Source organism: Hippocampus comes, unplaced genomic scaffold (genome assembly GCF_001891065.2).
Source record: "Hippocampus comes isolate QL1 unplaced genomic scaffold, H_comes_QL1_v1.1 scaffold76, whole genome shotgun sequence".
Classification (NCBI taxonomy): Eukaryota; Metazoa; Chordata; class Actinopteri; order Syngnathiformes; family Syngnathidae; genus Hippocampus; species Hippocampus comes.
In genome coordinates, this window is record NW_017805277.1 from 1299357 (window position 1) to 1314010 (window position 14654).

Sequence of the window (14654 nt, forward strand, 5' to 3'; positions counted from 1 at the left end):
GAGATGGAAAAACAGAGAGGGGGGGGGGGGGGGGGGGGGGGGGACAGTAGCCTTCACAAGTTTTGACAATGGAAAAACAAAAAAATACAAAAAACCTTGCTTACCAATCGGAATGAATTTAGTGCTTACCACATTACCCTCTTGGTGCCTCTTTGCTTTCTAAATTTACTTAATTTGGAAAGCAGAAAGCCATTACAAAAAGGTCTTTTTTTTTCCTCATTGGCCCCAGGCAAGAGTAAACCTTCAAGTTAGCCTCCAGGGACTGACATCGAGCTGACTTGATGTTTGATACGGCTCATGCAATAACATTTCCTCTCTTCCATGTCTGATTTGAAAATAAATCCAATTAACTGCCAAAATAATGAAGATTAGCTCGAAATGGAATGACTGGCTTCCTCTATGAATTGACATCATGTATATTTTAAAAAGAAATACCTGCGATGTGTTTTAATTACATCATTTGTAACTTGCGTCTCTTGATAAATATCCCCTGATCAATTTAGTAAAGAGAATTCTGCAGTGGTAGCATAAGCTTGGATGCTAGCATTAACAAAACCTGAGAGTGGTTGGTCTAGTCCACTATTATTAAACTGGTGAGGACAATGAGTTGGCTTGTCAGGGCAATGCCACAAATTTTATTCTCAACAAGCTAATGCACTGTTCCAAGATGTCATACAACTACTACATCATATTCACCAATGGAAAATCTTTTGATTGTTTTGAATATGCGTATATGGGTTAGCTAGATAAACACATCCAGTATATATTTGTAAGTAATTAAATAATAACTTGTGTTTTGTAATTTCCCGCATCCCCCGGTATGATCTGTCATGGCACATTAAGTAATCATACTTTGGCTTTATGTATGTTTTGGGTAAAATACTCTTTTGAGAGAGAATCACACCTGTATATGGTAATAATTATATTTTGTGCACACATTTATACAGCAATCTTGACAGTAAAATGAAGCATCCACTAATAGTTAACATCACAACCTTTTCCCTGTGAAATATTTTAAGCGATTGTTTGTGTCGTCCACTTTCACCGCAGGATAAAGTATTAGGTCGAAAACAAATATGAATTAGTCACCATTTATTTACTGTCAGCCTCCGGCAATTTGAGTCACCAGTGATAAGAGCGTTCACACTGCAGTAGGTGTGCTCATTGGTGATATGTTGACTGCATTGTGTTTGGCTATTGTTGGCTCTTGTCTATGTTTATCTATATGCAGCATGTGTTAATTTGCATGGAGTGGGAAACCTGCTCGGATACGGTTCGCTGTCACAAGATCTTTACCGAGCAATATTCTCCTCTCACCATATTCAGACCCTAAATTGCTCGCACAACCTCATTTACACTTTGCCTGCTTTGTTCCCCCGTTGCAGCTCTTCAATGACCACGATGTGCTGTGTGGAGCCGCAGCAGATTAATTACGTCTGGGTCGGGATCCTATGTCGCCTCTTCTAATTAACGCTTGATGACAGAGGTGAAAGGGTGTCGCCAGAACTCAGCTGGCATGAAACAGCATTTCCATCAGTCGAAAAGAGTAGACTTAAATCAAGGCATGACGGTTGCCTTTGGTACTTTTGTGTTTACAAGTAACGCAAATACTGTAATACAAAAGATACATATGCAATCTGTGCTCTCTCAATAAAGTGTCACAACCATTAAAATGGCATTCCAAAAAGCATTAAGTTCCGTACTGCAGCCTTCCACCCTCTGTGATCTGCCCTACTTTGGGTCACACCCACAGCAAAGATGAGGCACTAAAATACACAGCAGCGAGTTCTCTGCTTTAAAGTCATAAAGTTGATTTGCAATGAGCACAGGCAGGTAGATGTTAATCTATGCATCACTCTATATTATGCATGTGATCTTATGCAACACGGGCTGCTTTGAGTGTACCAGATGGACAAAATGTCCATATAGGACATTCTAAGCATAACTTTCAATGGCATTGCCTCAACGATATATTAGGGAAAGCGGTCAAAAGATACAGCATGTTTCACTTAAATTGATTATTCAGTCCATTGTAATGGGCACATTAATACGTTGGTTGCTTAAGTGATCATCAATAATGCTGTCAGTTCTGTAGAATACTGTTGCTACAACCAGCTGAGGTGTTGCTGTTGTTTCAGCCTCAATAAGATACACATTATCCATCCATCCATTTTCCGATCCGCTTTATCCTCACAAGGTTCGCGGGGGGTGCTGGAGCCTATCCTAGCCGTCTTCACGCAGTAGGTGGGGGACACCCTGAACCGGTTGCCAGCCAATCGCAGGGCGCGCAGAGATGAACAACCATCCGCGCTCACGCTCACAGCTAGGGACAATTTAGAGCGTTCAATCAGCTTGCCATGCATGTTTTTGGAATGTGGGAGGAAACCGGAGTACCCGGAGTACCCGGAGAAAACCCACGCAGGCACGGGGAGAACATGAAGATACACATTATTTCATGTTAAATTGTTAAAACAATTCTTCCAATAGAGACCTTATTTTTCACCCCCAAGAAGAAAAAAACGCTTCTATTTCAATTAATGGACTAAACCAGGGGTGTCAAACTCATTTTTGTCGTGGGCCACATTATAATTATCGTTTCCCTTGGAGGGCCGTTATGACTGAAACTACATAAAGAAGTCAAGAATAAAGTTTGATTTAATTATTGTTTAAGTAACTCTAATGAGGGGTTTGGTAACCACAAAAATGCTTACAATATGTCACTGATTAATTATATATGGAAATTTGAAATGCTGGTAGAGATTTTAGCAACCATCATGCAAGTTGTCATCTTTGATTTGCTTTCGCGGACCACTTAAAATGATGTGGTGGGCCACATCTGGCCCCCGGGCTTTGAGTTTGACACCTGTGGACTAAACTCTGTTGCTAACTCGGTTGCAAACCAAAACATTTCCCAAGGAATACAAAAAGTCTACCAGAAGAATTGAAGTGTGAAGACTTACCACATGTTAATAAGTTCCTTGCGCAATATTGCACGTGAGCTTTATGATGTGGAGTAGGTATCTTTGGTCGATTAGTACTGCAGTAAACTGATAACGTGATCACAACTATGCATGACTAGTTGCATAAATGCAGTCTTCTTGAAACAGAGGCATCCATGTGGAAGATCTGATTTTCTTTGCTATTTTATGCCATTTCAAATTAATATGAAAGCAGTATTTAAGAAAATAACAATGATGACAAGAATACTGTCAGAAAGGTATTGTCGTGTACATATGTACAGTATATTAAGCTAATGTAATATGCACCCAGATAAATGTATGATTGCATCATATTTTCACTTATACACAACAAATTGATGGATAACTACTTTCGAAATCAAACGTTAAGTGGAGAAAAACTGTTCAACTATTTACCAAGCAGGATTGGTCATTAAAAAAAAAAAAAAGATGCTTACATTATATCCATGTTATTAATTGCAGTCATAATGTTGTGGCCCGTTGCTGTGCTGGAAATGTAAAATGAGCTAATACCACCGATATCCCCAAAACTGAATGTTGTTATTATCTTTTACTAATTTGCTGCTAAGTGGTTACAGTAATAGCAAAATCTCATATCAACCAACACAAATAACTTCAAAATGACAATAACAAAATATAAAAGGACTTGGGTAGATCATCCAGTTCGTCCAAAATTGTTTCCCGACACACATCGAATATTAAATATGCCAATGTGCAAGACCTTCGGATTTGGTATGTTCCATATATTGTGCAGCATAGCACTAAAACATTGAAATAATGTTTTAAAAATATATGCAGAAATGCACAGGCCCAGAGGAAAAAAAATGTATGTTGGTTAGAGTGCTTTTTTATTTCTCTTAGTTCCTGTTTGGATCAAAACAGTGCGAACGTGGACGTATGAGCCTGCTGTCATGGCGACTCTGTTCATGGGGATGATGCGAGTGAGCACCAGCCTACAACTTTTTCTCCACTGTGCATGAAGAGCTTTCTCTTCCACTCGAATGCACACAGTGACAGGTTCACATCACTGGGGGAATAAAGCATAAAATGGTTCTTTTATGTGCTCACTCTACAGTATCAGCCTTTCTTGAAATTTCTGACTTGATGGCAACAAATAACTGACACGACATTGATTTGTTTCACTCTGCCTCTGTTAATTGCCTCTTTTTCCTTTGACTGACAGTGTTTCCCAGGATGCTTTTCCACAACCGTGCACTGTGCAGACTGTGGATGACAGCAACAAAAAAAAAAAAAAAAATGTAAGCAAGGGGAATATCGGATGATGATTATTTCTTATAAATAAATATTTAATGAGTGTATCCATGAAAATTCTTCTTGTGAGAAGTTAGTAGAAATTTATATAAAAAGTAAATATGAGATGATTTTGTCATATACAGTGTCCATGGAGTGTAATTGGTAGTAATGGGAAAATGAAGCTTCAAGATGCTTCGTCACCCAATACAAAAGCTAACTCAACATTTAAAATCATTTACAAACAAAAGAGTGAAAGACATTCACAAGCCAAGTAAAGAAATAAAAGGATCTTTAAAAAATTATGAACAAAACATACAGTTGACTAATATGATTTTTGAGGAACATGAACATTAAAATGCTTTGAAAGAACTTAAGAATTTACCCTAGGGATTGACTTCACTTCTGTTGGCAGCTTATTCTTCAGATTCAAATTGTTTTTATTATATTTAATTATGCCACTGCTGTAGGTTTTTATAAAGCATAATATAAACTGTTTTTTTTTTTCATTACAAGGAGGCTGGAACAGATTAATGGTATTTCCACTCATTTTAATGAGGAAAGATGATTTGAAATAGAAGTGTTTTCACCATTACCACTGTGGTGTACTAATTTTCTGGCCACCATTACATCCATAGTCCATTACATCCTCATAGTTGGCCAACAATAAAAAATAATATACTAGCCATACCTGAAGTTAAGTGCAGTAAATGGGGGTAGAGCCCTGCTACAAGTCGCAAAGATCCATGACTAATAATAGACACTGCCCTTAAAAAAAGTTCATCTCTTGATGTCACAAGTTGGATTGGTGTCAAAGCACGACTTCACATGGGGCTTTTGTGCTACTTTGTGGCATTTAGGGTCTTTCAGATAAATATACAACACATAGCCCAACAACAACAGATTTGAGAAAAAAGGAAGAAAGACAGTGCCACCAGTATACTTTCAAATTCACTGTGCAGGTTTACAAACTGTCATTCGTGGTCACATTGTTGAAACACCATGTATGTTTTCAGTACAATTTCCTACCAAATTCTCATGAGAAAATACCCACACAACTACTTCCTCTCCGACAGCTTCTACCGAATGAGAAGAACATGTTCCAATTGTCAGTCCAAGTCCGTCCTGCTTTGGCAGGACTGTCACAGTCCGGTGTAAATGACCATAAAAACTCTCCATACTGCTCCTGCACCCTTGTTATCATCACGACCAAAAGCTGAGTCAAAATTAGAAGCCAACCCCATTTCATGCATCGTCAACCTCAACATTTGCATAAGGGGATAGTGTAGCTTTGTTCTAGTAAATTATATAAAACAAAAATATGTTTTGCTTCTCAGTGGGCACACCTGTAGAGACAACTTGACGCAATAGGGAAGAAACCATCCATTCATTCTCTACACTGCTTCTCTTATTCAGACGTAGGGAAGCTGGAGACTGACTTGGAGGTTTTTCAACACACATATTGAATGTACATAGAAAATGAGGCTTTAACAGCAGGTTTTTGGAAAACAATGGCATTAATTTTCACTTGTGTGCGTAATCTGGTTACCTTGGCCAGTACAGTCTATTGCACCCAGTCGATTTTCATACAAATCGGGTTTATATGCCCTGCTGCGCATTTAAAATATAAATATCTCCAAGCATTAGCATACAAAGTTTTGTCTCCGGGAGAAAAAGAAAAGCAATTTTCGTTTCAATGGTCTCAAAATCTCTGAACTGACTGTAAATGATCAAGAGAAAAACAGGTGGCATAAATCATGTGAAATTAAAAGTGCCTGCCTCATCGCAGACAGAGTTGGGGGATAAACATTTGTTTTACTAACAATATTAGCTGAAGCCGTAATTGTATAATTATATTTATTTGTCACTTCATGATTTACAGCAATGTTTTCTGTACTCCAAGTGAATGATGATGCAGCTATGCGGTTAATTTGGCAGACAGTGGAGCTGAAGACCTTCTGATGCCATTTTAGTCGATTTACGTCAACGCTGACGTCATCTTTCTCGCTGGTTTGAGTTATCAAAAACATTTTGGGGTGGAAGAAAATAAGAGTAACATTTTGTCGATGACCTTTTCTTTGACATCAAATGCAACAGACACAGAAAACAGAGCGGAGGCGTTTTGCTGCCTGGTACGTCAATGAGAGCATTTGTTGATGAAATAAGAGCCCAATTCATTGGCTGCATTTCTGTTCAAATTATCCTCTCATACTGTTCACAAGGAGAGTAAAGTGAGTCACGGAGTGTTTGCTGATGCCTTTCGACTTGTGCCTAAAGTGACTCACCAGCACTTTAAAAATTGAGCAGAATTTTAATGGTGCTATTTGGTGCTTTCGTGGAGGCAGCAATGCATTTAGGTGGCTTAAACTTGCACGCGTGCAAGTGTGTTTGCGTGAGTGTGCGTTGCTTTTGCTTTGCGGTTAGCGCCGGGTTGGCGGTTAATGAAATAAACTATTCAGAAATACCACCCATATTGGCCCAAATTGCCTTCTGAACTTTCGGTCCATACTTTTACAATTACAATTACCTCTCAATTGCTGTGCTCTGTGTGTGTGTGTGTGTGTGTGTGTGTGTGTGTGTGTGTGTGTGTGTGTGTGTGTGTGTGTGTGTGTGTGTGCGCGTGAGGTTCAATGTACTGTACTTGTTTAATATGTACAAAGAGCATCAATTTTCTAATATCATATCTTGGAGAACACATCTGCTCATTTTGCAGCAGCACGCAACTCGAACACAACAAAATGAGGTGATCTTGCTGGTCCACCAATTTTGGCGACCACTAAAGCGGCCAAGTAGTTTATATTCTCATTCAGTACAGTAAAATATATTGTTGTTCTCCTTACTGCAGAAAAGCAGCGCTCCTGTATACTGTGATGTGTGCATTGTAGATGTGTTCTGATTAGCCCTGTGAATGTTAAAGAAGCCAACATATCAATAATTTAGTGCCTCCTATCTGGTACACAACAGCACCAGTTTGTGTTAAATCATTACAAACAAAATCCTAATGAGCGGATTCACATTAGAGCAATGATAAACCAAAAAAAGGTGGAAGGCAAAATTGTGTTTCGCAGTAATGTTTCCACAGAGTAAACAAGGTTGTTAAATCGCAAGCACAACACTGAGCCGGACCCAAAGGGGTTCTGTGCTAAGTGGCCCTCCCAAAATGATGCAAATCTCTTGAAGTGATGTCGAGATTAAAAATAAGGGAGAAGACAAAAGCTGTGTTAAAAAAGAGTCTTCAAAGAATCAACTGCTCAAAGCAATGTCTGATGCCTCAAGCTTCAGTGAAGCTCGCTCTGCTAGCTGCACAAACCTTGAGTAACAGTGATGCCTTCAAACGATTCTTAAAGGAGGAGCGTTGCATGGAAAAATGTGACCTCATTAGTCTAGTTGTAGATCGCAACGTCAGCTGCGATTCAGTCAACATTCATTATCTGAACAAAGGTATTAATAAGCCACTCAATTATTCATGGCTGCAGTAATTTCATTTGAAGCATATAGGCAGTTTGGTCATTGTAGATGACGTAAGGTTGGTGGGTTTTGTAAACCCATGGGTATGGCAAGCCATTTGAGCATTTATTCCATCCATCCATCCATTTTCTAATCCACTTTATCCTCACTAGCGTCGCGGGGGGGTGCTGGAGCCTATCCCAGCCAGGCAGTAGGCGGGGGACACCCTGAACCGGTTGCCAGCCAATCGCAGGGCACACAGAGACGAAAAACCATCCACGCTCACACTCACACCTAGGGACAATTTAGAGTGTTCAATCAGCCTGCCATGCATGTTTTTGGAATGTGGGAGGAAACTGGAGTACCCGGAGAAAACCCACCTGTGTCAGCACTAGTTGGATAGTCAGCCACATGAGTTATGCACTTTCTCGGACTAGTTGCACAGAAACGCTGACTCGTCACTCATTTTCAGCAACTCGTGCCACTTTTGTCCAACTAGTGCTGATAGAAGTCTAACGAATGACACCTCGAAGGCCCTCTTGCGGTCAAACTTTTTTTTTAATTATCATTTTTTAAAATGTAATGTTGCCGCGGTTGACCCTCGCAGTGGCAGGCAACACGGAGTGTACCATTAAACTGGGTCACTGCATTGAGCGACCCCCCCCTCAACTCCCTCCCCCGATGTGAACTGATCCATGCGTCTATTGAATGTGATTGGCTCAGCCATTCAGATGGCGGACATTATTTTTCTGGAAAAAAAAGCAAAGTAGAAGCAATTGCAAACAAAGATGCTTAAAAGACAGAAAAGGAGATGTGTAGTGCAGATAAATGAAGGGCAAAATAGAAACAAAAGTTAATTGGGGATACGGCCAAATGCATAAGACTGACAAATCTTCAGTCGTGGTGGGAGCAGTCAGGCTGGGGACGACACGGGTCCAAGCAGCAGCACGGCCACAGCAAGTAAGCAAGCACCGTCTGCTGTAACACGGCGCTATCATGATCTCAGACTTGAGATGAGGGTCGTCACAAGAACCGACACTACCGATAATCTGAACGTAAGCGAACTTGGATCCGCTCCAGCTGCTTGGTGTGGCCGTAGCCACAGTTGAAGCCCACAAGCATGACGCGACATGTGTCTTTCTCCGGTCAGTTGTCATGGGAACAAGACGCTCTGACGATGGTGCCCATTTAGACCATAATACGCCCATGGTTTGGAGCAGACACAAAACAAATGTGTGAAGATATAAAACGAATGAAACAATAAGTTTACACCATAGGGGAAACGGCCTGACCACTTGACGAAGTAAAAATAGAGTTAGCTCAACAGGAACTTTTTTCTGTCTCTAAACGTCAGCTCCCTGATTTGTCAAACTACGGCACTTGATAGTCCTTCAACGCCATATATCAACCACTCCGTGCTCATGCAATGTTCCAACATTATCGGACTCACTCTTGTAGCTGGCGCTCCAAGGCTGGTAGCCATAGTATCCAGTGATCCGCAGTATTCGCTCCTCTATGGATGCACTGTTGATGTCCTCCACTGAGCGGGAAGACTTGAGGTCCTCTTTGATGGCCTCGTCCACCACAAGATACTTGAGCTGTCTGAGCTGAGGGCTGATGTCCGAAAGCCTTCTGGGGCTCACTTCGGGAGACTTGCGCATCCCGCTGGGAAGAGAAGTGAGCAAAAGGGTGGAGGTGGTTTCGGTGATGGTGAGAGACAAAGTGAAAAAGGGGAAGGGTTACTGTATGTTTGGACTGGTTCGTGACAAGATAATATCTGTCTCAAGTGACAAGAGTGAAGCTTCGTTTTGTATGTTACGCAAAAAAAAAAAAAAGAAAAAAAATGCCCCCGCATCTCTTCTCATGTACAGTGCAGAAATCATCATCCTTCACTGGTCCTGCCTGGGCTCAGCTATTGTGTGAAAGACATTAATTGCTAGTGACTGGTGTTGCGAGCATTATATCGACCTACTATGGCTACGCAACTCCTTTTCGAGGCTTATAGGAAAGTAAGAATCAATCATAAGAGATTTGTAGTGTGGCAGATAAAATATTAGTGACGGCTCCGGGCTACATGAGCATACATAATGAAGGTCAGTTAGTTCAGACTGCACACAGTAGCTCATGTATGTAATTGGCTTTTATGCAGAAGTGAGATTTCGTTTTCTTTCCAGCAGGTGGCATTACTGTAAAATGGACACAATATTGCACCAACTAAACTGCAAAGCATCATATACTGTATTTCACAAAAGCAGTGAGTCCTTTGTTGTTATGCAACATTACAAAATCGAAAAACAGTACTGGAGATGTTTTTTGTCTCTGTAGGACAGACACAGCAATCCATTAAAATAAAAACATGCTAAAGTCTAAAGATAAAATGCAACTAATCGCAATTTAATGAAAAATGAGTCAATTACTTTTTGAGGTGGAAAATAATGACACTGTTGAAACAAAATCCCGTTTATATCAAAAAACAAACGTTTGAGATCGAGTTGTATATTTCTATTATGTTACTTAAACTTTTATGGTAAAAAAATAACAATTGAAAGTTGCATCCTCCTGCACCTCACAAATATCTCGCGTTCAACAGGTCCAATCCGACCGCAGCCTTTGAATCGAGCGCCGAGCACGTTCAAGAAGGTAAACGAATGTGCTTACATAGGCATCAAGGTAGTCGGAGGTCCAAGGTAGCACATACAGTCCCGGTGGGGCCGCCCGACCCGGTCCCACACGGTGGCCTCTCCATCCCCGTACATCTTCGGGGCCACTGCACGGGGCTGTCCCGGTCAACAGTGGAAAAGTAACATGATGTTGCTGCAGCTTGTTACACCCGCAAACATATGCCTCCCTGACCACTTTTCGACAGTGCAGTCTTTCTACCATGATCCCTGTCAACCGACGTGAGCACTGCAACAGCGCCATCTACAGACGACATGATGCAAGGGGAGGCGGGGGAGCTGTGAGTCCACCCTGGAGAAGTGATGAAAATACTCATACTTGTTTATCCATCTAAAAAATAAAATAATCAATAAATAAACATCTCATACAGCTCTTTTGATGGATCTAACTCAATGACGCTTATGTTTGTCCCCTTTATTGTTTCTAGTGTACATAAGTGTCCATATATTTATTTATTTATTTATTCAAACAACATTTAAAATGTAGCATTATTTGTTGACTGTCTTACTCCCTTGGCAACGTTTGGATATGTTATTGCAAACGCCTACAAGACATTTGACGATTAACAAGAATAACAAAGCAAAAATGCATGCACAGAAACTAAATGTGAAGTTTTCATGCACATTTGGAATCTTGGAACTGCCCTCTGACTGTTTGTTGTTGTGCTGAGTTGTAAATGGAAATGGCTCCACGTTACCATTCATCATGATAATACGATCCTAATTCAAACGAATAACCTACTACTGCAGTTTGTTTATTTACATACGGTTATATTCTTTGTTTCATTTATGTGAAACAAAAGGCAGCATATTCTTAGGATGACAATGCAAGTCAATATGTTCATAGTAAGTAGAAAATTACTCACCTAAATTTAAGATGAATTTAAATGACAAACTTGTAATGCCACTTTACAGCTCTCGCACTTTACAAATGAGCTTTCCCCCCTTTACAATGTTCAGACAGGCACAGTGTGTTTCTGCAGTTCAGAATCTATTAGATGCACATTGTCATACTTGGGGGCATGAATGTGGAGTGGGTGGTACAATTTTCACCATCAGACCAAAATAAATAATGATAAAATAAATGAGCTCTTTAGTTGTTAACTTTTACAGTTATTTGCTCTGAGAATATAAACCATTTAGCACATCTCAGAGAAGAGAATATTAAAAATTGGACCAATTTTAGCCAAGCGCATCTATCATTGGTCTTTTTAACTGGAGTCCACTGGTGGTTTTATATGATAAAGAAATATGACATATAAAACACTCGACCAGGGGATTTGCAGTTCTCTATTTTACTGCCTGCTGTATTGTAAATCTGCACAGACAGCACACAAATCATTTTTTGATTCACGATAAAACTACATAAGTGATCAGATCAGCTTACAGCAGACATTTGCAAGACCACTTGTTGCTTGGTAGATTTCATGTTGGAGCAATCATAACCACCCCTTAGCAAAAGCACATATAGTTTTGTTTTTGCGATTCATATTAGTTGTCCTACCGATTGAATGATGCAGAATTATGGCTGAGCATACATTTGTGATTTTTCAAGAAGCTTACAGAATGTGGTGATTTTAATAACAGGTTAATGGCTTAAATTGTGCAATTATCAAGATTTAACAAAAATTAAGATTTCATATCTTAACAAGCTCTTCTGATGCAAACTCAAAAAGTCGCATGTGTGTTCTTGTCGGAGAATGAAAAAGAAAACCGGGATACTAGTCAATACCCCTGTTTTGCTAATCCTCTGGCATCCGGTTTAGTCCAACTTAAAGTACGATCTCGCTCTTCTCCACATCAATATTTCAACATCTCTCAGCATGGAAACAGTGTGACAAGCTGCTGCTCATTGGTTGATGCGGGAGGGGTAGTGGTACTGGGAGCCACTAAAAATATCCCATTGCCTACAGTATGCTGTGCGCTTAAGGGCTCACGCATTGTGCACATTCGACTTCTCATGGTGTTTAACTCCTGACATTTGCAGAAGCCAATATGAGCATCCCTATTATGTTTTGGTCTGTTTTGTCACAAAGAAGCTTCGTCATTTAGGGGGGGGTTGGGGTCCCAAGAGCTTGTGAGATTTCTTGAGGCTGTGTTTGTTATTCAGCTGCCATTATTGGTAAGGTTGACACACAGCTGGGGAGACACAAGCACCATCTCCATGGATGAGGAGGCTTGCTGATGAGATGGTGTGTGGTGGACTCGGCAAAGTGCCTCAGTGGGGAGTATCGACTGGCGTCTTATCTTCTTTACTGGCCTCATTTCCATTCTTAGACACACCAATTTTAGTTTTGCTGACAGTTAAAGATTAGAAGCCTGCAAATTTCGTCATTCAGCCCTTTCTTGGTCACGCCGTTATTAATACTTCCCCCAAATCTTGTGGGTACGGCAATTCGAGCACTGTAGCAGCAACAGAATACATCTCACAAAATGAGAGTAAAAGGTTTTGTCTGCTGGACTTGAGGGATTAGCTAACTATGTGGTTACGGACAGGACTGAACCGCCGTTCATGATCTTTATGAATTTTTTGTTTTCAATTCACGCGGTAGGGTAAATAAGATTCAGAAAATGGCTGGCACTGCAATTTAAGCAGGCTTCATGACAAACGTGACTACAATTTGCATTCTTGGACAGGGGGAATAACTCCATTGTAAAGTGTGACTTTTGATCTGGGTATGCACTAATGGCTTCTTGCTCGGTACATGCCAGCCCTCCATTGAGATTCATGAAAAACACCTCTCAGCGTGAGTGTTGTTCTACAACGGCAATAATAAATGTTTCATTGCATGAATGTAACAGTGACAATCTAATCTGGCCCTTATTTGAAAAGGGCAAAATGCTTCAACGTCTTTTTGTGCTTGAGACAAAGTGCACTTTTCCTTTTAGAAATGTCTGCAGTTTCATTTATTTCCCAGCTTTCCTCAAAAGGTTTAATTGGCCCTGTGGTGGCGCGAAGCTCAACTTCGGTGCCCTTCAGGTTGTCTAACGTTTGCTTCTTGAGACAAGCGATTTGCTTCCTCTTGAATATTTATTAGCAAATACTTTTTGACAGCTTGTGGGACGTAAGCACTTGGTGAGGAGGAGAAAGTGGAAAGTGAAACCACTGTGCAGATAACATGCCAATTGTAATAAGTCAAAGTTTTTACCTGCCGTTCATTACTGGCGAATTAAGAAGAAGAAGAAGAAGAATGGTTCAGATTTATATGCATACAGTGCAATACTACTGCACCGTAATATGATTAACTTTTTACATTCTACATCATTGTCTTAATGGGAGAAGTCGGAAAAGAACCATTTGTTGATTTATTTATTTTTTTCCTGGAGTTTGTCCATCAGTTCCAGCATGACGGAGAGTGCTGGATGTGCTCTTGATAATCAAATGTGACCGGGTATGAGCCATTATAATGTTCTCACTGTGTCGATGTTGTAGAGCATCGCGGAGAGAGACAACCGCCTACAGTATGTCTGCAGCAGCCAATCACCATCCACCCTCCCCTCTCCACTTTCTCTCCATCCCTCCGGCCCTGTCAGTTTGTCTAACATTTACACATTCAACTGAGAACTAACTGGGCCACTGTCTTGGTGTGTGTTTCCTGTTGTGTGTTTGTCTCCGCTTATATGATACATTTACTAAAGACAACATATTTTTAATTTTCCACATATATGCATTTTATTCCATGTATTGCAGTAATAACTGTAGTGCAACTTGTGTAGTTATTGCCCGCAAAGGAATGTAGGCTCGTGGCGAGGGATGGCAGAGTACCCAGAGTTGATTTTTTATTTTTATTTTTTTGTGAAAGAGGCGTCTCTTTGAGAGAAGGTCTTTATTTCTACATTTTTTCCCCAATATTTGAAAATAGTTTTGGATCTTTTATTATGTAGAGCCGGGCGATGTCAGATTTTTCCATCCTATTTGCCATGCATTGAATGCTTATCAGTGTTTTGGGGAGAAATTTTAGGGTTTCATTATTATTTTTTTTCCCCAGTGTATTTTAATGAGCATCAGTTCCATGCAAAATTTGGCTATTTGTGGGCCACTCCGGTACCAATCCCCCACAAATAATGTGGTTGACGGTACAGTAAATAAACAGCTTGTTTAAATAGATGGGATGGAATGGTACATCTTTCTGATCTAATCAGCAATTGTTATCCATCCATCCATTTTCTGATCCGCTTATCCATCTCTGCACTGTGAGGTCGACGCACTAACCACTGGTCCACCGGGCCGCCCCGCAATCAGTTAAAGTTTTTTTTTTTTAATTTGCTGATCAATGATTGGCTCCAAAATCCTGATTGT

General features: G+C 40.4%; 1 protein-coding gene across 1 annotated transcript in view; it reads right to left on the reverse strand.

The window, feature by feature from the left end:
* Positions 1 to 10560, reverse strand: part of slc35f3b (solute carrier family 35 member F3b) — a 41976-nt gene extending 31416 nt beyond the window's left edge. Inside the window, exons 1-2 of the mRNA XM_019870543.1 lie at positions 10335 to 10560; positions 9127 to 9341 (exon numbers count right to left, since the gene is read on the reverse strand). Of these exons, the coding sequence (XP_019726102.1) occupies positions 9127 to 9341; positions 10335 to 10432 (313 nt within the window). The 5' untranslated portion in view covers positions 10433 to 10560. The remainder of the gene's footprint in view (positions 1 to 9126; positions 9342 to 10334) is intronic.
* Between the last annotated feature and the right edge of the window lie 4094 nt (positions 10561 to 14654).